At 37.1% G+C, this 26,832-nt stretch overlaps 1 protein-coding gene across 1 annotated transcript; it reads left to right on the forward strand.

The window, feature by feature from the left end:
• Positions 1-328: 328 nt before the first annotated feature.
• RFTN2 (raftlin family member 2) lies at positions 329-26,242 on the forward strand (the record flags this gene model as incomplete). The annotated part of the gene is made up of 9 exons (XM_084209358.1): positions 329-467; positions 5,388-5,571; positions 7,479-7,590; positions 9,481-9,793; positions 12,726-12,926; positions 15,225-15,346; positions 16,446-16,549; positions 22,165-22,243; positions 25,668-26,242. 9 exons carry the CDS (start codon positions 329-331, stop codon positions 25,935-25,937), a joined length of 1,524 nt encoding a protein of 507 aa, XP_084065484.1. The 3' UTR covers positions 25,938-26,242.
• Positions 26,243-26,832: the final 590 nt, after the last annotated feature.

Here is a 26,832-nt window from a genome sequence, read left to right on the forward strand (position 1 = left end):
ATAGGGGCTGGCTGTAAATTGACGTGGCATGGAAAATCTCTGCTAGTTGGGAGCAGCTCTAATGTTGCTGCGAAATCAAGCCTACTCTTAGCCAAGTTTGTAGCTTGAAATCATCGCGAGCTTACTGCTTCTATATTAAAAATGAATGGAAAGTACCTTTGCTGTTTGGTCTGGGAACGGGACTTTTTCTCTGTTTGGATTTACAGCTAATAGGAAAAAAAAATCAAGGGGAATTATTTGGTTCCTTTTTTTTCCCCTGTAGTAAGAGCGACAGATCTTGCTGCTCCCCCCACCTTTTCCTGCGACTTAATCATTTGCAGATCTTGCCATGGGGTGCGGACTGAGAAAGCTGGAAGACCCAGATGATAGCAGCCCTGGAAAAATCTTTTCTACACTGAAGAGACCACAAGTTGAAACAAAGACGGATTCTGCTTATGAATATGTATTGCTGGATTTTACCTTAGAAGGTATTTTTTTATGCTGTATCTTTACTCTTTTGAAGTAAGAAGGAGTAGGTTTTAACTTAGTTTTGTCTTGTTTGGCTTACAGTAAATCTTAGGCACTTTTATCAAAGCTAGCCAAAATGTAAGACTCTTATTTTGAAACACAAATCATGACGAAGGTTCTTACTTGTATAAAATTACAATGGAAACTGCTGAAGTATTTTTAACAACCAAACCCTCCAAATTATACAACTGTCCTCGTTAAGGAAGCTGGCTAAAAACTGTTCAGAGATTTTTCCTAGTTTTCCTGTGAGTCACATACTGCCATCCGTACTCGCTTTGAATAATGGTTGTCTGAATTCAGTGTGACGGTTCAGAAAATACACTGTGCCTGAGCCTTAATTGAATAACAATTTTTTAAATGCACTCTACTTCCGAAAACAGGCTGTCATTGTCCTTGTTTCTTTATGCAGAAGTAAGTCTGTTCCTTAGTTGTATATCAGGAGTAACTTCCCCTCTTATGCCCACCGCAGTCTCTTGGTAGAGGTTTCTGTTATAAGAGTCTGAGTTTTGTCTTACATTTTTTTCCCAAATGCTTTACTTGTAGTTGTTGAATAGTCTTTTGAAATTGTGACTGAAATGAAACAAAATCTGTATGCATAGCTAGAGGCAGACAGTGCTCTGTGGGATACTTCCTTCCCGAGGGTGTCCCATCTCTAACAGAGCAACTCCCTGTTCCACAAAGTTGAAAACGTAAACAAGCCCAGATGGCTGCCCTCAGAGCACAGACAGCTCAGTTTTACAGTCACTTCGTAGTAACTTGCATTTTGTAACAACCCAATCTACTGGAAATGCTTAATAACAAGGACTTGAAGTAACTGCTATTACTAGAAGGGTTGGATAAAGGGAAACAGTGTAAGTGCAGGTCTTACTGCAATTGCAGGAATGTTTTCATAAACAAAACTTGGCTTTTGATTATTTTTAAGTGTTGTAATATTTTTATTTTAAATACAAGAGTCTTTTCATTAAAAAGATGTAAGATACTAATAGAAGATATATTCTGCTAGGTTATATAGTACTAGATATCTTTGTTCTGGTTATTTACACAAAAAGTTTCTTACTGGCTTTTTTCTTTTGAAGAAAGAAAACTGTCAAATAAGTAATGGTAATATACTGGAAATAAAGCTTGGCTGCCTAATGCATACATGGATTAGCTACTGATATAGGAAGGATAAATTTTTTGGAAACTGAAGAGCATTCAGTGTTCTTAAATAGCCTCTATTCCAGATAGTTTTGCTGTGTTTTCAAGTTACAGTTTCTAATAGTGGGTTATATATTATTTGTTTTAAAGGTGGTTGTGACCTTTGAAGTAATAGCCCATCGAACGTGTCCAATTAAAGGTGTATTGTGTATTCTGTTTTATTAACCTAGCAGTACAGCAGTAAAGATTCATTTTCTGTTGTTTTGTCTGATAATCAGAATTGCCTTGCTTCAGTGGAATTATGAATGGTAAATAACTGAGATCAGTTTCAGATAGTTACCTCACTCTTTTTTAGATTTCTTACTGGAAGTAAGGGGATTTGTAAACAATCTTTCTGTTGAATGGTTCTAGATATGTGTATATAACCTTAAATTTATTTTTTGGAAGTCTCTATTTTTAGAGCTAAGATGAATACAGAAAAAGAACATGGTGCATATTTCTACTGTCTTGGAGGCCTTTTTCAATTCTGAGTGTTTCTGAAATGGATGGATTGGTTCAAGAACTGTGGAGAATATACTGAGCTTTTTTTTTCTTTTTTTCCTTCAGTCAGCTTGCTCATGTACTTGTTGCTATTTGAATGTCCTTTGGCTTAATTAAACTAAATGAGAGCCCTTTATCACTTCAGACCAAAGTTTTTGCTCTGCTGTCAAGTTGTGTATTTATGGCACTCATTCTGCTTTGCCTACTTCCAGAAGAAAGTCTTCCTCTGCATAGGAGGTTTCTGTGTGCCTGAGTGATTTCTTGCCACTGGATCTTGCACCAAGTTAAACAGAAAATCTGCACTTAATAATATTTAAAGATCTTACAGTAAACCATGTCCTGCATCAAGATAAAAGTATAGCAAGCATAAATGTGTTAATTCAATATGCCTTATTCTGTGCTTTATCAGGTATATGCAATATGAAGTCAAAATGAGCCTGCTGGGGAAACTTTCAGCAGTCCCTGATCTTTTCTCACAGGCCATGATGCAGATTAGGTCAACCATGCTGTAGTCTGAATTTGCTGGCTGGAGTCCCTGTGCATCTTAACTAGTTATTAGCTGTGCACTGAACCTTGGCTTCTCCCTTCCTGGTCCCCAAAATGCTCCCATTCCTACTGTAAAAATTAGCTTTGAGTTCCATGGAGGATGATGGCCATCAGGGGAAACCCAAACAGAAAAAATCACAGCCTATCTTTTATTTTGGTGGACTGGAGTAGTACAAAAAAGAGGGAGCAGTGGATTCTGAAGTGTCATTTTAAGTGCTGGTCATTGACTGTAAATTCCAAGGTCTCAGTCATGAAGCATATCCCAATCACACAAACAGCTGCTATTTTTTGAAGTCAGTTTAACCAGAAAGTAGGGATAGTTTATATATTTCTATTAAGCAGAATGCTTACGCATTATCCTCTATCCTCCTGTTAGGGAAAAGAAGAAATATTGATGCAGCCTACTAAGATGACATGCTGTCAAGTTCTTGTCACTCTGAATATGTATGAAATAGTGAATATGTGAAATGTGAATATGTATGAAATAGATGTTTTGTCATCATCTTCAGTCTCCTGGATCTGAGGCTTACTATGCAGCTAGAAAGTTAGCTAGAGTTCTTATTGCTACAGTATTTTGGTTACCTGTTGAGAGCACATCAGGAAGGAAACTTTTGTTATGAAAAAGGGTTTAAGACATTTATAAATCAGGGATGTGATAACCATATTGCATCATTCCTACTTTTTTGGTCTGTGGGCTATGGAGCAGTTATTTCTCAATACATGGGCTCCTGGACTTACAGTTAGTGGAATCATGGCATGTGGGAGTATTGCTAATCACAAAATGTCATCTGTTTACAAAAGGGAAGCTGTGATACACTGTCTGCTTAAAGAAAAAGTGCAACAGCCCTGTCCTTATGACTGAGAATGACTGACAGTTTAGTTAATAGCTTGAATTTGCTGGTTATCAGCAATAAGCCATCAGTATGTGTATTGGTGATAATTTTTGGTAGTGTGTGTTTCCCTGGTATAAATTATTCTGGTTCTTCTTGATGGCTTTTTTGTTAAGGCTCTTATAGTGACAAGCATAGTAGGCCACCATTCCTTTTCCCATTAGTAGAAATTGGTAATAAAAAGCATTGGAGTGTTTTAAAATACTAGTTTCTGATAGTTTGGGGGGGGGTTTGTGGTCTTTTTTTAAAGCCCTTGGTAACTGTATGTATGTCAATATTATCCATGTTTTATAGCAGGAAAGCAGTACGGAGCACTACATGTGAATCAACAGAGTTCTAATTCATTTTATTAGAATAAAATATTTGTGCAAACTGAGGAGTCGTGTCTCTGGTTTATGATAGTTTAAAGCAGTAGGATAGACAAGCTTAGTGACTTCTGTGTCTTAGGTCCTTAAATTCCTTGCTGTTGCCAATGTGCACTATAATGCAGATAGACAAAAGAAGGTAGGGACAAGAAATTAACTCAGCAAAGTGATGAAAGTTTTATGTAATTGTGTTTACTTTATTTTTTATTTCATGCATTTTTTTAATTACAGAATCAAAGAAGAGTTAGTGTATTTAATTAGTTTCACTTGTATGGTTTGAAAGGGAATGTTCAGGGCAGCACATTACAGTTGCTTGTATATTGGAAAAAGTGTTGCGAGGTCACTTAATTTTGACTGAGGCATCCTTTGGTGGAGATGGGCACTGGTCTTAATGCATTAAAAGTCCTGCAAATAGGGATCCATCAGGATCCAGGCAGATAGGCTGCTTGGACCAGGGGTCACCAATAGACTAGCAGATTTCCAGCCAGGCTGTTTTGTTATCAGAGTTCCTAAGTGCAAAGGATGAAAGCTTTGGCAAATCTGTGCTGGTGTAATGACTCTTCTGCTGCTATTTGTGTTTGAGTATTGATTTTCTGCTTTCTGAGACCATCTAGAGTTCCAGCTGTACTTGATAGAAACAGGAATTACTGACACATCAGAGTGACTGTAGCAGAATATATATCTGTTATCAGCATGGAGTCTTCCTTTTCTCTACAAAATCTGTGGACCATTCAAAAACGGTTCTCCAAGAAGTTTTTCCCTTTATCTCTGTAGTTTTCCCAAACAATAACGTATTATCCAGGTGCTGCCTATTGATGCAAAATGCCTGCACACTCTGAGAGGGACCATCCTTAGAAATCAGTGCCAGCAGAAGCTTACTTAGGTGATGTGTAAATATGTTGAAATAAGGAACTGGGGCTGTCAAAATGTCAACTGATAATCCTCAGATCACTTCTAAGGGAAAAAAAAATGGAAACAAATCACTTGTCGTAGGTTTAAATCTGTTATGTGGGAATTTACCTGAAAACTGGAGTTGAGGGATACTGCATTAGTATGTTTAAGGCTTTGGCTAGACAAAATAGTTGCTTTGTTAAGTTCAACCCTATTATGTGTTTAGATGTTAACACAGCTTTTAAATCAGCTTGGCAGACCTTGATCAAACAGAAAATGTTGCCAAGTATGTTAAAAATAGATCGTATTAAGTTGTAAAAATAGGTACTTGAAGTAGTTGAATAGTGTTGAATCATCCATGAATCTGCTTTTTCTTGTGTAAATAGGACTGTAGGTTTTAATAAATGACTGGGGATAGGTTTTGTGAGGTTTACATAAAAGGAACTCACCCAGAATCTTTACAGACATACACAGTATCATGTGCTTCTCTTCTGCTTTCAATGCTTTTTAGCTTCTTCCAATCCAGAAGTTATCAAGATCAGTTCTGTGTTGGATATAGCATCTCGGGTGGAGGAGTATTACAGCAAAGGCTATGTCGTGGGAGCTGTGCATCCCATTCTGCTGCCAGTTGGACGGAGAAGGAGCTTCCCTGCGAGTCACATGTACCGAGTGGTGCTCTCACGGTTAAAGCCAAGGTAACAGTGAAATCACTTGAATACAGTGATCCTTTACTGAAGCCATTTGTATGTGGGCTGCTCAACATTCATTGCTTATCAGTTTGAAATGAGCACCTCAGATTAGTAATGTCTTTAATTAATGCTAAGCACACGGTAAGCTAACGTTTCCTTTGCCTTAGTAAATAGCCTAACAAAAATCCAAAGTGTAATAACATCTGTCTTAGAACTTGCAGCAAATAAAAGATTAACTAAAATATTAGGAGAGTAATAAGCTGCTTTAAACTGTCTCATGCTTGCTTTTTCTTGGTTTTCAAAACTTTTGTCTTTCCCAGGGAAAAATGACATAGTTTGTGAATTAATTTGTCAGGGATAGTTTGGGTTTTTCCTTATTAAGAATGAAATCATTGTTCTGGATCAGAGGTCATACAAAAGCTTAGTTTTGACACTGAGGGAGAGGCAGGAGCTTGTTTATGTTCCAGATCCATGGTCTTGTTTATTACTCCTGTTTTTACTGAAATCACCATGTGGTCCTAAAAACACATACAAAGTAATGTTACCATTCATTAGTTCCTTTAATGCAAAAAAATAACCTCTTGTTCTTACTTTGAATAACTGGAAAGTGGATTTCTTAGAGCATTAAAAGCTGTGAAGCTTCCCCTTCTATCCTGAGTCCTTATGTGATGCACCAAGGTTCTTGTCTTTATTTGAGAACTGGGAGGGTGTGAGTTGGAAGCTGCCTTGCTGCCACTGCCCTAATGCTTTCTCAAAGTGTTCATTTGAGAGAAGTTTTCAAACCCTTTGGTTAAACAAGCATTTTTTGGAGTATTTGCTGTTCATGCAACTTAACCTTTATAAATTCATCTGCAAACAAGGTGAATGATGTTCCTGTGGGCAAAAAGTTGAGTAAGGAAGCAAAATGCTTGCCCTGGAGCTGAGGCTTCGAAGAGCTGACACTGCCAGCACACAGCTCCCACAATTTGCCTTATCCCTGTAGATATGGCATCCTTTGGAAGTTGTTGTTTGAACCTTTAGGCCCTTGAATGGGTGAAGGGTGAGACTGTAGCATACCTGTGAAACTGGTGTAGGTTCCAGTTTCCTTCCCAGGTGCCATATGTACCACGGCTGGTTTTGCTGTGGGCAAATACACCTTCTCCAACAACTGTGTGGAAAGTAAACTTCTATATTTTAATGTGTCTAATAATTTCATTTAGAATTGATTTTCTAAATGAAATTATTATACAAAGAAAACATCTAATAAAATCCCATTATATTATTGGCATACACTGAATGTTGTCTAATAACTGGCTTTAGATGAAACATGAGTGCTATTCTGTAACTTTAAATGGAAGTTAGTGTTTATCTGCTTCAATATGAGAAATTCAAACGTTATTTAACCCTCAGTAAGTGTTTTTGCGTGGTGTTCCTAGTATTTGCCTACACTGTTTCATTTAACAGCTGCAGCTCTCCTTTAGTTACAAAAACTAAGCAGCAGGATGTTAACAGTGTAAAAGGACCATTTCTATTCATGATGTGTTTTCTACAAAACTGAACCTGTTTTATGCTTACTAAATTTAGAGTTTTAATTTGTGTGTTTTGCATTGTCAGAGATTTTTGCATTTATTTATTACAAAGGCAGAGCTGTTTGTCACTAAAGCTTTATTTCTAAAATATCTCTCTGCATGGTCTTCAGATGAAATTCCTGTTAAATATTAATATTCTTATCCTGGCATTGAAACACATAGTACCTGTCACTTTGTGTAAGAAACAGAACAAAACACCAAAACCCACTGAGTTCTAAATAGTATGAAGAAGCATTGTCAGGATTTCATTCATAACTATTCCAAAAGAAAAGAATTCTATATGCAAGCATTTGCTCAAGTTAGCAGCAAACTCCTGACAAAGACTGCTTTCTTTCTGTGTTCTAGCCAGAAGCATGCAGCACCCAGAGGACAAAGGCACCCCAGGCTGGTGATTGAGGAATGTCCTTTAACATATGAAACACTGACAAATGAAGTAGTGAAAGAACTGCTAGAAAAGGTAAGGGAGGTTTTTTCCAATTTCTCCTCATATTTTTGTTTCTATCTTAGTGTAAGTTACATTTAGTGGTTGTGGTTTTAGTTTTGTGTTTATTTTATAGAAGCTACAAAACTTCTTTCAAAGTGAGGAAAGAGTTGCTTTTTGTCATGTAGGACTAAATATCTCTGTAAAGCTTTGGAAGTCTTCACTGAAAGCAAAATCAGGCTCAACCTCAGTCTCTCTTTATAAAACACTCGTATGATGTGTGTATTTTATGTTTTTCTGAGTTAAGTACAAAGAAGAAATGTTCTTTTCATTCTTTAACAAAAAATACAACAAGTATAGGAACTATAATAAATATTTATTTGGCACAGTGTTTGAAAACATTGTAGAGTTACAGAAAACTTCTACTGGAATGCAAGTTATAGTTCTAGCTCTTTTTGTGTTTAACTTCCTCTGCAGAATTGAAGACTTGCTGAAACAGGAAGCTATTGTTATTACAAGAGTTAGTGGTATCTTTGGCATTAGTTGCCAAGGAGGGTAGTAGAAGAAAAAGCATATTGGAGATCTTTAATGATCTTTGAAATGTCAAGAGTTGTTTGTATTTTATAAATGGCTTGTTTTGACTTTTTCAGGTGCTTCAAATGTAAAATGTGATTACATTATGCTTTTATAATATATATACACCTATTCCAGGTTGGTGGTGTAGTGTAGCAGACAAAGATTAGAAGGAAAAACACACTTGAAATGAGTAGTGATGAAGTCTTGGAAGCATATCTGTTACAGGAGTAGTATGTGAGAATAATTTGATTTTTAAATGCCCTCAGTTTTAGAAAGACAGAGCCATTAATCCGGTCAAATATTAATACTTTTTTTTTTTCAAAAAGATTCTCTTATTGTCTGTTTTTCTCTGTTGCTTGTTAAATTCAAAACTATTTTGGCTGTCCTTGAAGCAGCAGCTCTGTATATATAACCACAGTGATTGGCATACTGTATCATTGCTGTACATAAATAATGGCAGTGGATAGACTGAAGTGTCACTATCATGGCACTAAAAAGGGATTGCAGTACCAATTTGATTTTTACTCACCCTGGGGATTAACAGTTTATGTGAGTAAACTGAATAAAGATCCTTCCCCCTCTGCCCTCACTTAATCCAGTACCTCCCATGTGATGTCTTTTTCTGAGCTGAAGCTCCTGTATTTACCTATGAGGACTTTTACTTCCCAGGGGAGCTTGTAGTACAAGGTGTCAGTGGGGTCACCTTCCTAAATGGCAGCACTCCTTAACCCAGGGAAAAAAACCAGCCCCAAGAACAGACACATCCCACAGGTGGCACAGATGTTACAGTTGTGCATTGAGACTTTAGTGCCATGAAGACAGCACTGGCTGAAATTAGAGTATCTTCATTTGCTTCTAGTCCCTGCTTTCTCTGCTCCTCCACTATCCTCAGTAATAATAAAGCTGAGTAGCCTCCAAGGGAGCCAGGGGGTAATGACTAATGGCTCATGAGAGAGATACTGACCTCCAATACTATAGAAGTATTTTTAGTATGACTGGTATCACATATTTAGAGGAATACTATTTATTTTTCTACTATACTGCTTATCAATACAAGACAGTAAATAAAATCCTTGGGGTTTGTTCTAAATGAAGGATTTTGTATGCTCTGAAGTCAGTACCAGTGTTGGCCACCTTTCTTGGCCTAACTCCAAAGACATGCTGGAAAACTTCCATTTACTTTGAAGCAGGGGCAGCATCAAAGACAAGTCACCCTTCTCTAATACAGTGTTAGGCCTTTATGTCCTCAGCAGTTTAGTAAAGTGGTTCATCTATGTACAAGTTTTAAAGAAGAAAAAGGTCCATGCAATTCTAAAATGACTTTGCAGCTAAGTTTATGTTGTATTGCAGGTTAATGAAGCTGCTAAAAGAGGAAAGAAGTTCGTGGGATTTGTAACACAACATTTTCCTCAGCCTAAAGCCTGTAATGGAACAAGTGCAGATGGAGGTGCAGAGCTGGAATCAACGCTGGGCAGAAGAAATCGGGAACACAGAAGAGAAAATGTTGAGGAAAACTATAAAAACTGGAATGAAGGGACATTGAGCGGTCACTCATCTGAGAGTGGGATAGAGGAGGAAATGCATGGAGAAAGCAGACTGTTAGAGGATTCAGATTTCCAGTTTGGCAAAGAAGCCAGCCCTTCTAAACCACAAAAAGGAGATGGTAATAAATGCTGCTTGTTTGTTGCAGAAATAAGGTATTTTATTGAGTTGTTGAGGCCTTGGAAAAAATAGAAGAGCAGCATTTTCTGTTGTATCAAATACTGGTTTTGGAAGATGCCTCGATACAGGCATATGTAAATGCATTTCTGAAAGAGTTGCCAGTAAAAAAAGCAGAAGGAACACTCACCTTCTGTTTTATGTATGTGAGCTGTATTAATATATTAAAATGATACTTCAGTTTTCATATAGACTGTTGTAAATGTACTGTCAGAATTCTAGTTTGCAATTTAAAGAAAAAAAGAAAACCACAAACACCCTAAAATCGCCCACAGTGTAATTGTGGCTTGAAATGTGGCACATTTCAAGGTTTTCTGCTCAGTATGTGTATAGCAAACATGTGGCAGTAAAAATCCGTCCTTTTAGAAGGATGCAATAGTTATAAAATATTTTCTGCAATGCACACATAGTTTTACTCAATATAAAATCATAAACATGTACTGATTTCAAAGTATATGTTGTGATTCCAGTTGTGCCTGTTTCAAAGATAACAACAAAGAGAGCCCCTTCCAGCTAGAGCCATAATTTTACATGCTTCCAGGCAACTCACATAATGTACACCAAATAAATCCGTTCATAATGGATTCTTTCTGGTTAGTGTGCCTTCAAGAAGTGTCCTGAAAGAGATCACTGAAATTAATGCATTGACCATGAAATTGAAGACAATAACTGTTACAAAATGAATTTCTTAGAGAAAAGTAAGCATTAGAAGTATAGGAAGGAAAAGCATCATTGAAAAATGCTGGTGCTGTAGTAGACAACTTAGTTGTAGAAGGGATGAGGTGCTTGGTGTAGTCTGTGCAAAAAATGGTCTGAAACATTGACTTCTGGTACTGAAACTCATAAGGCCTCCTGGCTGCTAAGAGGAAAAGGTAAAAAGAGAGAAGTAATCTGAGTAAGAGAACTAATGCAAGACAGAATTGTGTGGAAAGCAGGCAGCATGAAACTTTCATGTCAGGCTACATTCCCTGATGAGGCAGACATGTTTTAATTGCTTTCCAAAGCAACCTTTTCCCTTTCCTGTTAAAGCAGCCTCTCCAGTTTGTAGACTGAGAATAATGACTCTAAGCACAAAGATAATCAGTGTCCCTCTTATTTTTAACACTTGAGTAAAAGCAGTTTTTCTACAAGTGAGCCTTTATAGCATAATCTGGTAAAGCTTAACTCTTTTTTACAGCTTGAAATAGTGGGTTGCTATATATTAGCAGTCTGTAAGGAAGAAGTGGAAAACTAGATTTTGTTCAGGAGCACTGTTTGTACAGGCTGGTGTGACCAGGTAGATCAGCAGCCACTGCATCCCCTACATGCAGTGTTCTCAGGAAATTTCAAAAAGCTTTGGCAAGGATATATGCCAGGCTTCTCTATATTAGTCAAACAGAAAATCACTGGAGTTGATAAGATAAAACTTCTGGAAACTTAGCTGTCTTTCTTGGTCTATGTTTTATGTAACCATTGTTTTGAAAAATACTGATGTGAATTTTCCAAGGCAGTCTTACATGTGTGTAGGTATATACTACCATGCCAGCATGCCACTTCATTTACCTGTGCTCAAAAGAGGCAAAAAACTATGTCCAAGTTACAGATTTAGGGATTTTAAGTATGAATTTTTACTGTTATATTGCTTTATGAATATAATTTTATTGAATTTTGCCTATAATACATAGCTTGCAGAGGTAAATTTCTGGTAGATGTGAGGAATTGAACAGTTGTATTGGGAAACTGTTTTTTGCACACAGTTTCCTTTTTCTACAGAATAAGAGATCTCACTTCAATATATGGTAAAAGAAATTAAGGGTTGTCAGGATAAACACATCCATTGTGATGTAAGCACCTGTGAAAGTGATAAAACTGTAAAAAGAGTTATCTCTTACTAAAAGTTCAGCATTTTGTTCTGAATTTCCCTTATTCTAGGCACCTGATGTCACCTGCAGTGGGTGTAGTAACACTTCTCAAAGCAGAGAGGGAGTCTTAGAGATGTTGGTTCAGATTACTTAGGGTACAAATCCTGTTTTGGAAATATCTCTGTTTCTGGAGCCTAGAGAGACTGACTTCTTAACTGGGGTCATCTAAGCAAATTCCTTTGTTTTGACAGTGCAAAAGTTTTGATATTTAGATGTTGGTTTGCATTGATTTAGGCTGCCCAGCAGTATTAGGCAATCTGAGAAAATTTCTGGGCAACTGCTTTGTGTTACTTCTCTACTCCAGTGACACACAAGTGTATTTGTAGAACACACTGACATAGTTAGGGTTTCATAACTTGCACCTGTGATTTGCTAATATGCTATGGCTATGTCAGTTTTTCATGAGTGCTTGCTTGTGACTGGTTTTATTACAGCACAGTATTAATGCCTAGGCAGAAAACCAATTTGAGGGTATGTTGGTTTTCTATCTTTAACTTCCACTGATCATCAGTTACTATGGGGAAATCCCAGTAAGGAACTAATTACACTGGTACTTCAGAGAATAAAGGGTTAAAGTCAGTGCAAGGCATTCCTTACATTTGCAAACTTAGAAAATTGTCTTTTGTTTTTATAGTTGTAAATATTTGTAGCCAGAAGTTCCACAAGTGGCAGAAATGAAGGCTGTTTCCACTGGTTTTTCTTAGTCCTTGTGTGTTTTCTTTATGCAAACCCCAACTACCTGAAGAATTCAGTGACAGCCCAGCTGTTATAAGTTCACATTTTCCTCATATCTCAAAGTGTACCTCCCCTCACATCTTGTCCTGAGTGTGTTTAGGTCTTAAGCAGAGCAACATTAGAAAAAAATATTAAAACTGTTGCTTAGAAATAGAAAATGAAATTAAAATAGGAGATTAGTAATATTACAAATTTTGGAGCACTGTCTTTGGGATTCATTCTTCCTTTCTCTCTCCTTAGACAAGCTCTATACAGTCTTCAATGTTTTTGATGATGATTCTACCTGCTGGACCTACCATGAAGGTGTTTTGTCTATGAAAGTAACAAGAAAAGGGCCAGTTGTTAGTACACTGGAAGCAGACTGGCTAGAATTAACTACATTTTATTATAAACAAGGATTGGCCTTAGTTGATTCTTTTGTACACTGGGAAACTTCTAAAGGTGAGTACTGTCCCAAGGTATCATGAAGCTTTTGCTTGTTTACATAGAACTATGTAATTTGAAAAAATTGTGGTTGTTTTGCTTCTTGATGGGAGGGTATATATGTGGGCATGTCCAGATGGATCTGTAACTGCCCAGAAAATTACTCCCTTTTAGGTATCAGATTCCATAAATTTATAATAGACTGACTATTTGAAATTCTTGCTTTGTTTTATTAAATTGACAGTTTCCAAAGCAGCAAACTAGAGTAGCTTTATAACAAAATAAGTAGTTTGTGCTAATTCTTCTGGTTTGGTTTGTGCTTTTTTTCAAGAAAAGACAATGGGATGAAAAGTGTTTAGAACTCTTGAACTTTGTTGCTGGTAAAATATGTAATTGAGAGATTCATTTCCATTTGAACTGGATTTGTCTGAAAGCCAGAAATTCAGTGTGCAAAAAACAGTAGGTAACTACTGTTGTACAATTAATTGTAAAAGAGTGAAGAAAATTGTAGTTCCCTAGTGTTAGGGAAGTACAGACCAAAACAAACTGAGATGATTAATAAATTCCAAAACAATTAACTATTTTAACAAATGTTGTTTGATAGCAAACCTACACTGTATACTTCACTAAGGTGGTGCTTTGGTTGCATTTGTACCTGTCTTACTTGTAGTAAGTTGCAATTTGTTGATGTTCCTTTAGAATTAATTATTGCAGTGTAAGCAAGCAAAATACAGGGTTGAAGTAGAGAAAAGTCTTATCAAATGTTAGTTGAAAAGGTTCCAGGGACCTTAAACAGTTTTTTGCAATGCTCAAGATGATTAGCAAGTGCAGTAGATAATTAATAATGTATTAAATTGGCTTTCATAAGTAATTTTGTCTGCTTTTTACATTAATTATATGAGGAGGGTAAAATTCCTGTCAGTCTGAGCAGTTGCTGTATTTACTATGCTGTTATTTACTATGCCTTATGCTTTTTTCTGATAATTTTGATTTAAAACAATATGCACTCTTGAATTATTGAAGGCCTTAAATTAAAAAAAAAAAATGCAAAACATATGATCTTTGTAATTTAAATTATGATTCTTCAAAAACAAAAGCCTGACACTAATGACAACTCTTCAGTTTTCATTGCTCTCCACGGTTTTGAGTGTGAATCACTGTGTTTCTGTAGCTCTGCAGTAAATTTAGTGACTCAGAGGCACATAAGCTCATCAATGTAGATTTACTTCTGATGGAATTTGGCAGCTAGTCCCTCTCAAACTGCATATTTTGTGCACATGAAGAGTCTAATGCCACAGTTTGTAGCAGTCATCTTTTTTACTCTGAAACTGTTATTCCTTTTTATTGAAATCAGTGGAACAACCAAATTTCCTTCGGTGGAGGAGAGGTGAGAATTCAGACTTGTAGTTATAGAGTTTTTTTAGAGCTGGAAAAGAACTCTCTGGAGATCTGTTACAGTTCACTGAAGGGTGGTTTTGCAGCTGTTGAAATTAATCTTTGCAGCTGTTGTCCAACAACAGTTTTACAGTCTTCCCATTGCCCACAGAGAGAGCTGTGTGCTCTTCTCTGCATGAATAACTCCCCATCTTTAGTCTCCAGGTAGTAACATACCTCATCCAGTATTGGAGGGGATTTAATGCTGATATTCTGAGGATTACATGATTTTGCTGTACCAATTTAGTTTCTTAGTCAGCTGTCAAGGTAAATCTCCACAAAAGGCTTCCCAAAGGCTGTTAGGAGAAGGAAAACCAGAAACTGAACCGGTATTTGATGTGCAGCTTTAGTCTGGGCCAAACGGATGCTACCAGGCTTTGACATGTGAGTCAGAGAGTTGTGCTCCGAAACTTCCTTCCCATCAGGAATCCTCCTTCAGTTAACTTGCTTCAGGCTCTTCCTGTGGCCAGTTATGTATTTAAGTGGCTGTAATTGAGCTTTACACTTCATGGTTCACTCATTTTTGTGCTCTCTCCCACCACACCAAAAGCCATATGTCTTGTCAGGAGGACAATATTGAAGTTGAGGAAAAAAGGGTTGTGCCCATCCTCTGCAATGGATATGTTGAATACAGGAAACTGGAATTCATACTGGAGTATGGAAGGGGTTAATGCTTTTGAGACAATTGTTCATAGTTCAATATATGTAGAAAACATGGGATTTTAATAGTGAATTGACTTTCACACTCCGTAAGTAGCCACAAATTTGAGTTTGCTGAGTCATTTACTTTTATTTTAGAGAACTCTTCAGTGAGAAAGAAATGTCTTGTGTACATCTTTGATCTGTCAACCTAAAACTTAATGTTTATGTTTATGTTCACAGGGGATTATTTGCCCAAATCTTTAGAAGGATTATTTATCTATGAAGAAGAAGGTACTGGGGTTCCAGGTTCTAACAGGAAAGGAAATGATGCAATAGTTGTTGAACAATGGACAGTCATTGAGGTAAATGAGGTGATGATTTAGCAGTGCTATTTCCTACTGGTATTTTTCTTTGTTTTTTCCTTTAGGTTGCTGGTACCAGCGTTCTATAAACATTCAGGATGGTTTCAAGTCACCTGCATAGGCTTTACTAGAGCCCCAAATGATAAAAATGAAGTCAGATTTGTGGGCATTGGTAAATGTGCATAAAAGAAATATGCCAGAGGAATTCTGGCCTGACATTTGTAAATGTTCATACCAACAAATACAACTACCAAAGAAAACGTCTTGGGGGATTTTTGTGTGTTTCAGACCAATTTAGGTGTAATTTCAGCAAGTGCAGGTCACTTATTTTAAAAAAAATGGGGAGAAAATAGCCAGATCTAGAAAAACAACAAGTGAATTAATTCAGTATGATATTCAGATATGTATTTTTATGAAGATTTTACTGCTAAATATGAAAGACTAATAAATTTACCTCTACTGCTGTAGTAGGTTACAGCAATGACATTACTTAAATTACTCTTTAGAAATATTCTAATCTTTTAGGATTATTAGTATGAATGACATCTGAAAGCAATTGTTGTTGGATTATGTTGTTGGATTTTCTTACTTTTGAAATATCTAATGATAAATAAATTTACAAATGTGAAAGAAAATTAACATAAAACTAAAGACTTGTATATTTAAAAAAAAAAAAAGACCACCACCAAAAAACCCACCAAAATCTTAAGTATATAGCTAAGTGAGATGCTTATTTTTCACATCTGGAATAAAAACTGTAAAAATGTCAATTGAGACACCTAATTATGGTGCTTGAAAAGTTTTAGGCACTAATTTAGCAAAGTGACAAGTTTAATGAGTGAGATGTGCTTTGAATTATGCCTCGATGAGTCAGGTCTCATACCTAATGTTAATGAATACTGTTTTCCATGGATTTTGAAGTCTTGAACTTTTCAAGTTGTTTTCAGTTTGAAATAATGAATCTCCATCAAACAACAGCTTGATGTCATCTCAAAGGATTATCTCATTAAAAGTGAGAGGGGAGATGTTGTAATTGTGTAGAAATGCCAATAAAACCTGTACAGAGTCTCTTTACTACTTTTTATAATTATTAATGTAGGGGTGTGAAATTAAAACAGATTATGGACCTTTACTGCACACGCTGGCCGAGTTTGGATGGCTGCTGACCTGTGTCCTGCCTACACCAATTGTACGACATGACAGGTACCCAAACTGTTACAGCATTCTTGGTGTGTGTGCCTGGGAATTAGCAAATAATTACTTACATACTTAAATGTAAAAGGAAGAAAAATGCTGATGATGTCAAATGTATATAAACTTGAGATGTAAGTAGCAGTTTCATGGAGTGTTTTGCCACATCTTCTTAGGACTACTGATTTCAGTGAGTCTAATTCTAAATTTAAAATGTATTGTGTAAATCTAAACGTGGAAGATTTTATTTAGGAAACTTTTTATCACAAACCCAGTCCACAGCAATGGGGTTACTCATGCTTCAACTAGAAACAAGTGTTGAAATATTTCACTAGTTTAGGACCTTGGTGAATGACTGATTTAGACCATGGCAAAAGTCATGTTGTCACAAGACAGTCATGGAGTGTTTGTTGCAAATTAGCGTAAAGAATGTTTTAATCCAGTAAATTCTTGGGCTAATATAGACACTATGGTTTAACTCAAATATAGTACCAGACTACTGGATTTCAGGTCTCTAGCTGTAATGCTTGTTTAGAACATTGATGGGACTCTTTTCTACATAAGAAGAGCTAAATTGCTGACCTGCATTCCCCATAAGGTTCCAGGCTTGCTTTTTTCCTTTTTTTTATTCTTAAATAACGCCCCCCCCCCCCCCAAAAAAGATACAACACTAGACCAAGTATTCTTAATGCCTCTCTTCTCTCTTTTTTTTTTTTCTTTTTTTTTGTTTTTTTCTTTTTGTTTTGTTTTGGTTTTGTTTTTGTTTTTAAGTTCTCCACCCATTAGATTAAGATTGCCAAACTTCAAAAGCAAGCAAAGGTGTGGAGGCAGGGCTTAAGGCTCATTAACAAGTGTGGAAAGAGTGGATGACTCGAGTAATCTTTGGGTCCCAGACCTCACTGTGTTAAATCAAGCATGAAAAAGATGTGCATGAAAGAGTCTAAAAAAACTGTTGCAAGAAAGAGTTCTGCTTAAATGTTTTGACATAATTAAATGAACTTACCCAATGTAAGAAGGAGGCTTTTGTGTTCAGGAAATAGGTGTTGGCTTTTTTTGGCAGTGTTTTTTCTAATAGTTGATTTTAACCAACTGGTTAAACGCAAAGACAAAAGAAGTTGTGGTAAAATATGGCATGTTCTGTAGCTTATATTTTTTGAGAATCTCTTGTTTTGCTTTCCTCTGGAAGAAGTGGTTTCCAGAATATGAAACAGATGATTGTCCTTTAATTTCTTCAATAATTTTGCAGTATAAGGGTGTTAGCTTTTAACATGGTGACTTATAGGCTATATGAATTACCAGCCTTGATTTTCATAAACAGCTGAAATTTTGGGCAAATCTTGGGGCTTGAGAGTAGGTCTTCAGAATCTGGGTATAATCTTTGAAGAATGGGAGGGAGATGTTAGCAGTCATGGTGTGTTCTGAGTCATAGGATGAGCGAATATTTAACTTCCAAACTTTTGTGTCCCACAAGCAATGTAACTGTACCCATCCCCACGGGGTTTGGACAGCAGGGTCAGGAATGTCCTGAGCAGCTGCTGAGTGACACTCTGGGAGTGTCAGCCTGTGCTTGCAGCACATCAAATGGTGCTGGTTTGTACCTCAGAGATCACAGAGCCAAGGCAGGGCCAACTAAAAGAGCCAAAGTGCTGTAGGGGAAAAAAAAATAGGGTGCAGTGCTGTAGGAAGCATTAACAGATTCATTAGGCTGGGGCTGTTCCTTGCATTAGTGAGAGTGTAGCAGGAAGATATTTAGGTCTCAAGCAGTGCTGTATCCCAGATGTAAAACAAGCAGAGCATTAATAGCAGTGCCCATGCTAAAGGGCTTGTATCCTGGCCAAATCTGAAACTGGATTCATTTTGTATCCACACCAGAGTAACTCAGCCTAATAAAAACCATTTGTTTTCTCGCTTAAATGGTTGAGTAGGACTCTCTATGAATTGTCTAATGCTTGTTATCCCATTGTAGTTTGTGAGTTACTCTTGGAAGAAATAGGATGAATCATGCTTTGTGTGCCTGTAGTATATCTCATATACAGCAATTCAATTTGCCTTAAAAAAAGGAAAAAAGCTTATGAAGAAGAATTCCTAATTAGGGTTGAGAATTCATGAGAATCAGAAAATGAATGTGTTCCTGTTCTGATAGGCTGAGTAGTGATTGATAACTACTATTTTTAGGCATTGATGTTGGTATTTAAAGAGGAGAAGAAATTCCTCCATGGTTACTGTGTGTCTGCTATGAAAGATGCCATTACTGTGGTGGTGGTGGGTTATCCTAGGAATGCAAAAGTCTTAATAAAGAAGGACACTTTATGCTGCTCAACAGCTGGTTTTTTTTCCCCAGACTCAAAACTGACCTCAAAACCCAGTCTGAATATTAAGAGGTTTCAGAAACAGTGAAAAAACTAAATAAGCAGTAACTTGGAATGATCTGACAAAATGATGTTTTCATGTTTACTTTTAAAATAGAATTTGTGCATAGCAGTTAAACAAAATCTTATTTATTATCCCCATTTTTACTCACTGTAGTATTTTCCTCTAGTCTGTCTTCCTTTTCTCCTAATTTATTGTAAAACTTTCCCTCATGTCAGATCTTTTGTATTTGCTTGTAAATTAGTACTACTGCAGTTTTTAGTATAGTTAGTACCATGAGTTTGTAGAAGTCCATACATGTTTGTGGTTGAAAACTAGAATTACTTTTAAGGCTTTTGAATTTTTTCATTTAATAGATCCTTTAAGCCAGGACACTTAGTATCCCAGGCTGGTTCTCCCTCCAAACTGAAAGTCTAGATGCTACCCAGTTCTAAAGGAATGCAAAGTTGGTTTTTTTTTGAGAAATGAAAATGAAAAAAATCCACAAAAAAACACACCTGCATACATGAAAATAATTTGTCTTATTCCCTTTGGTCATTTTCAGAAAATCTTGTCTAACATCTATTCTAGGTATTTTGTACATCAAATAGTCATGCATTAAAAATGGATCTGTAAAGACCAGAGCCACTGGCAGTACTACTGAGCTTGTAGCTTCATGGTGTTTTGGAGGACTGAAATGTAGACACGTAAGAGGACACAGTTTTGCCCATGCAGCATAAGCAGACAAATTGCTGGTGTTTCAACAAAAGAGTCTCTGTTGCTCTTCATCACTCTTAAAAGAAGAGACAGGAAAAAGGCTTCAGCAGCCTTACTCTGCAGTGACCTTTATTTCCCTTCCCTGATTACTGTAGTCCCTGAAATGGCCAGGGCAGACTATGGGCAATGCACTGCAGAAACACTGACTTTATAGGTATTCCTTTATCCTGGCTCACCACTTAATCTGTATTTTCAAAATGCCCTGACTTATGAGGCAAAGAGGGAATGTAGAAATGTGAGGGAAACTGTGGAGCTTCCCTTGCTCTGAGCACTTTCTCTCATTTAAATTCTGTGGAAATCCCACTGTCATTGAGTTCTTTGTGAATTAAGCTCATAGCTGCTTTGTCGTGTGCAGCATTTTAATAAGGTCAGACTTAGAAATTTGTTAATTTACTTCTTGTCTACTCACCATCGTGTCCTTTTTCTGTTCTAGTAGAATTTGTACAAGCTGTAGCTCAGTGTTTGGGTTTTTTTCTTTTCTCTGAAGGAATGCAGACACTGTTACAAAATAGGCCTTAGGCTCTTCCCCATGCCAGAGACTCTGCTCAGCCTTGTTGCTTGGAAGAGACATTTTTCAATTGATCAAAAGAGACATAACTGAGGCACAGAGAAATACCTTGCCAAGTGGAATAAGGTTGCAGGATTGCAGATTTCCTTGTACTGACATAAAATCTAAACACTTTCTTTTAATGAATGCAAATAGTGAGGTAGGGGCTCTTGGAGCAGGAAACCTTGTTAGGTTTAAGGAAACAAATGAGTTTGTTCTCCTGCATTTTTGTTTTTCCCACAAGCTGGAGTTTTAGTTCTCTGTTCTCATCCAAGAAAGACATGCAAAGATATGCCGTGACCTGAGTTGAGCCAGACTGGAAAAAAGATTGAGGGGCCAAACAGAATCACAAATCCATCATCACTAGCTATTGATCTGAGTGGCTGTTTATGCTGAGAATAGTACTGATTTTTGTACTTTCTCAGAGCTTACTTCCAGAAGTTTTACTGGGGCAGGCTGTTAACAAGCTCTTCTGAGCTCTTAGGAACAGTTCTAATCCCTGTTTTTTCTTGGAGCAAGTTCCTGATGTTAAATTCAAAATAATTTTCAGTTGTGAAACATGCACCAGTTGCCTTGACTGCTTGTGTGTGGTGGTTGACCTTGTGACATATCCATACTGAAGTAAAAGCTTACATTTTTTTTTAAGTAGTTCTTAGTAATGTTATGCATAGTAACACAGTTTTATACTTGATAGAATAGGTAGAATCATAAATACTTCAAATGAACTGACATCTCTTTGGTGTTTCTGTTTGGATACTCTTATTTAGTGCACTGTTAAATCTGTAGTCACCCTTTGGCCAAACAATTTCAGTGTTTTACCTCTATATGCTTAAAGATCTTATTAATACTGGCCAAAGGCAGCTGGGGGAGAAGAGCTTATAAAAATGTAGTACCTGATATTTAGAAGAAAACAGGAATTTTTAAAATCTTATTCCGCAGTTCTTGTCTTGAAATTGTTTCACTTTCCGTAACATGGAGTTGGGGCTTGTATTGCATATCTTATCAATGTGGTGACATGTATTTCTGGTGGAAAGGTGATGGAAATGCATTAAAACTTAAAGAGGATGTATTTATCACCACTACTAAGGGGATGTGATGCTTATGAAACATCCTATCAGTAATATCTGGTCTGGGGAGCAACTTCACTTGTCATGTTTATTTTTCTACAAGAATTCCCTTTTGGGAAAAAACCCAACATCTTTGCTTTGTCTACCATAACAGTATTAGCATCTGTAAAAGTTCCAGGACTGAAGTTACTCTTCTTTTTTTCCCCCCTTCTTTATTTTTCTTACCAAAATATTCTCTTGTCCTGCCTTTGCTGGTACCTCCATGGTACAAAACACCTGGTGTCATTCATCTCATTCTTGCTGCAAAGCTTACTAAAACTGAGCTGAAGCCCTTTCTCCATAGGTGGTGATGCAGCAAGCTTATCCTGCTGTGTCAATTAGATAACATTTTACAACTTTTATTTAGCAGTAAATAAGTTTCATACCACAAAGTATTGAGAGATTTGCTGGAGCTATGGATCCATTAAGATTGGGCCTGGTTGTTGTGATATTAATAGGTAGCAATATGTTGCTGTATATTTAACAATGAAGATTAAGTTTAAAAAGACTTGTGAAGGTTTGATTCAGATGTAAATGTGCAGACTTGGATTAAAAGCAGGAGCTCTGACATTTAAACTTTCAAGAGCACACATGTTAAATAACTCCAGTCATGGTACTACAAGTTAACTGGTCTGTCCATATTTTCATGTGCATCACCTTAACCTAGTCCTATGCTTCTCTTTTTAAAAAAAATCATTATAGAACCATTAAGGAATTAATAAACTGGATAATACTCTAGTCTGTCCTCTTCTCACTTGTGAACTTACACCCACCCTAAAGTTGACTTCAAATATGTTAGTGACAATTATTGCCTTTAAAACATGGAAACTATTTTCTTTAAATTTTAGTGAAGGAAATCTGGCCACAAAGCAAGTGATTTTTCTTCAGAGACCTGTTATGTGGAGTTCTGCTGTCCAGACACCAGAGGTGAGTGACATTTTTGTGCCACTAATATATAAAAAATTAGTACTTCACATAAAGGTAAGATACAGAAACAAGCTGGACTTGAGAATTAACAAAGAACTGGCAGAACACGGTTTCCCTGCAAACAAATTCAAGTTTGTGAATGTTTTTTGCAGCTGGATCACATGTTATTTTTTTCCTCAGCTCTTATCTCTTAAGTATCTCTTAGAGAAAAGCATGAGCAGGCTAAAAACCTGTTTTGTGCTAAGGAATTACTGTATCTCAGGTGAATGTGTTTGGCTATGCTGTGTTTCCTTGGAAGTCTTTAGGGAGTCTGATCAAAATCCTGCATCTCTTGCACATGAAACAGAAAACTATTTTGACCTTCAAAATGTCTACTTTCACATTTTTAGAAGAAAGGAGTGTTAAGCTCTGCTCTAAGGGATACTGTAACCTGCAGGTTATCAGGATGAAGGGCAGTTGTTGCATTAAACTGTGTGACAGAGATAGAGGCTTTAAAATTCCTGCAGCTGAACCTCAACACCTGCTTGTCCCTTTCTGGGTGGACAAGGTTGTATCAAGTGCTTTGAGGATTAAGTGACTGACAGTCTCCACATTCTGCTCAAAGTCAGTGTCACAACAATTACTGCACTAGCACACTGCTGCAGTAAATCCTGCTGTGGCCAGAGAAGGGTAACTCCTGGTGGGCTTTCCTTTGCCAGGTCTTTTGGTGTACTGTGATGGTTTCCATTTTTGGCTCTTTCTCATTTTCAGTGGCTGATCAGCCTTTCTCTGTTCAACATGTCTTTCCTGTGATAACCTTAAGCAGTTAGGAGAGCTATGAATGTTTTCACTCATGGTAACTTCACAAACTCCTTCATGGCATATTATTATATGGCAGTGGTACCTAGTTTTTTTTTTCTTTATTTGTATGAATACTTCCATAAGTCTTCAAATTTCTTGCATTTCTATTTGATCTTTCTCAGTGTTTTTTTAATTGTCTGTTCAGTGTGTTGCCATCATCTGTGTTTTCCTTTCTTTAGTGTTTCTAAAATATACTCTTCCTTTTTTTGTTCTTCTCCAGGCTTCTGCTTATCTCCAGCCTAACTTCCTTCTCAGTGTGTCCCCTGATAATTAGTACTTCCATGCCTGGAAGAACTTGCCTTCAATGTGTATAGTTCAAGTCCTGTTTGTTTTTGTCTCTGCCACTGTCTCAGTTCCCAGGTAGTTCTTGTGTGCTATAATTTATTTCTTATTTTCAGAATTGGAGCTTTTGCTTTTTTGCACTTCAGTGTTCTGTGCAGTCTCCTTTGCCAGTGTCGCTCTCTCTCTCCATTCATACCCTCCTCTAAATTCTGCAGGTGGAGTTTTTTCCATAACTACCCACTGTGTCAAAAGCATCTCCAGCTTTTATCTTTAAAACCTTCTGACTTCCTCTCACATGCCTGACTTTGTAGGCTTTACTTCTTTTCCTAATTCATTTCTGAAAGTATGTTTTGGACCACAATTTTTGATAGCAACATTGCAAATATATAAAGCAAAATCATGCCAGCCATAAAATAATGCTTCTCCTGATGCTTTCCTACTTCTTTAATGCTCAGTATCAGGAGTTCATGCCCTTATTATATACATTTTCCCTTGTTAAGGCATATTGTCACTTCTAACTATGTGTCTCTTAAAAGGCAGTGTAACTGTATGTCACAAGTTGGATTCTGCCAAGAGATGTAATACAAACCAGTTCTGTAAAACCATTCAGTCTGAGGAACTGATGAATCTTTGAGACATGGCTCAAATTAAAAATAGGAAGCATTGTACTCACTGTTTAAATTCTTCCACCCTGTTGTAGGGTGATGAGCAGCCTTGGGTATACAAATAAAATGTGTTTTGTAGTTGTTGTTTTATTGTTGTTGGAATGGGAAACATTTGACCTAAGCATTAAACGTACTCAAAGTAAACAAGAAATAGCTGATTCGTAACCATTTACGTCAGGATTCCTATGTCTGAAATCTGAACAAAATGTGGTTTTTTCAGTACCACTGAATGTTTTGCTTCTCTACCAGAAATTTCATTATGCTAAATATGGGCTAAATATGTAATTGGGGCTGAAACTGAAACATTTAGCAGAGTCACATTTTTCTTCTGTTTTGCCAATTACATTGGTTTTTACCATAATTTTAATCCCCCATTACTTGGTCTCTTAATCTCACAGGGTCTCTTTTCTGAGGATGGAGTATGTTATGTCATCACAGCTCATCTCTCTGCCTTATGTATTTGTGGGGTAGGGAGTTATGGCCTTGCTTATGATTTATGTGATAGTACAAAAGCTTCTTGGGTTACAAGGGCTGTACTGTCTCTGTGGACTTTGTTTGTTACATACCACTTGTTTTTCTAAGAAAGGATTCAGAGGGATAAAATGCAAGATTGAACCATGAAGTGCTTGAGGGGGTTGTTTTTTTCTTTTCTCTTTTTCTTTATTTTCCTTAAGCAGACTTTTCCATCCTCTTTCTGTGGCATCCAGGCAAAACTTATTTCCTTCTGTTTCTCTTGAGGCAGTGCTGTTTCCCCTTGTTTAATTTCCCAGTGTTCCCTGTAACAGCTTTCCTAAATATGTTTCCTTTAGCCACATAAGCCATTGTTTTTACTGTTTCAAAAGGATTTGAGAAAAAGCTTAGCAATGTACAGAAGGGGGACACAAACTTGCTGAAGCATATTAAAAGTCTGTAGAGTGTTTGTGTTTTTTTTTTTTAAATGTCTGCACTGTGTCCTTCATGCACTAAAATGCAGCTCTGTGCTGAGGCTGGATTCCCTCTTAGCTACATGTGTTCCTTCTGTGGGCAAGGCAGTGTCCCGTGGCAGACATCTCCTGGTGTAGTTGTGCTTGTGCTGAGAGCAGGGCTCCAGGGAGGTGGCTCAGGGCACTCCTGCCTTGCTGACCCTGCTCAGGGCACTGACACTGTCTCTGGAGGGGCTGCATCATCACAGATCTCAGGAACTCAGGTAGCCCTGATGCTGAACTGAGATAAACCTTTTCTTTATTGTTGTGCCTCAGAGAACTCTTAGCACAGTCTGATAGGTCTATCATTTGGTGAAATCATGATCTGTTTACTTTCCTTTTTGACATTGGCAACCATCACTTCAACAGCAAAGATGCCAGGCAGTCCCAACACTAAAGTCAGACTGTATTAATCCAGAGTTCCTTCTGTGCTAGGACTCTGTAGATCCCATTTCAAAGGGCTGTATAGAGCAGCCACTGACACTCTGACTGCATAGATTTACCGTGGGAATGGTAATTGCCCCCTCAGATAATGGCAATCTCTTGTTTCTTGAGAATTGCACTCATGATTAAAATGCAGCTACACTAAATTTATCCATGATCCATTGCAAAGTGTTTGGCTCAATTGTTTCTCCCCTAAATAAACTAACATTTCAACATTGTCTTGTTTTTCAGAGGAAGTCCTTAAGACAAATGACTGGGGAAGAAAAAGGCAGGGTGTCCAGCAGAAGTGTTGGATCAGACACAGCTACTTTCTGCCCTGTAGAAACTGGACAACCACATGACGAGTTTCACCTATCTCCTTCTAAACAATGTTGGATTAAGGAGGGATCCTCCCCTTATGGAGGCTTCCCAGGATTCAGTAGCAGTGATGGAGTATTAAGGGAACTGGATGATGGACAATTTGACCAGGAGGATGGAGTCACTCAGGTCACGTGTATGTGATAAGTAAGTAACTGCATCAAATGGACATGTACATAAATCACACAAATGAGGTTTTTTTTAAAAACTACACTACTTTAAATACATTGGTATAATCCTATGACTCTTCCCAAACTCTTTTTTGTATTTTTGTCATTTTCCATGTTGTGTTAATCCTACTGTAGTAATAATACTACTGCAAAATGATTTGTTTTTCTGTCTTAAGCAGAGCACCCAAGTCACGTAGTTATACTATTAACTTGTTAATGCTTTTGACAAGCAAGGAAGCAAAAGCTGCAAAACAGTGACAGTTTGAATTGCGTGAGAGGGAAAGGAATGAGGATGTTTAGAATTTTCCACAAGCTGGAGGAATGCTTTTGGGTTTGTTTGGTTGTTTTGTTGTTCCGGGTTTTTTAAGGATGTTGTAAATATTGTTGGGGAAAAATGAACTGTCTGGCTGTTAAGTTTTAATATAATTTTCACTTTATTTGCCTTGCGTAAGTTCAAAAGCCTAGAGAAATATCAAGTCTTACACTAGAGTGTTAATAATTTAAGCTACATTCAGACTTGGTACGGACAGAAAAACTCAGGAGGCTGTAGGTAACTTGTTCCTGGAATATAACTTCACCTATGCAGTTTTCACAAGGTTCCTTGTACATGTAAGCCAGGAGTTTATAACTTGTATTATAACGACGTGTTCATAATGTACTCGTGAGTGGAAATTAAGAACTGCTTATCCCCTGAAAGATAATTTGCAGTCTGTAAACAAGTAGTTTAAGAAGTTCCCTAGGAAGCATTGAGAGCAGTGTGATGCTGCTAATGCATAGGAGGAAGATGTAGGCTAAACTTCATAGGCTGTATTAGATGGATGTATATATAAAACGTCTCAGCTAAATGTATCTCACACTGGATAAAGTGT

The sequence above is a fragment of the Fringilla coelebs genome, assembly GCF_963513975.1.
Source record: "Fringilla coelebs genome assembly, chromosome: 7".
NCBI classification, from domain to species: Eukaryota; Metazoa; Chordata; class Aves; order Passeriformes; family Fringillidae; genus Fringilla; species Fringilla coelebs.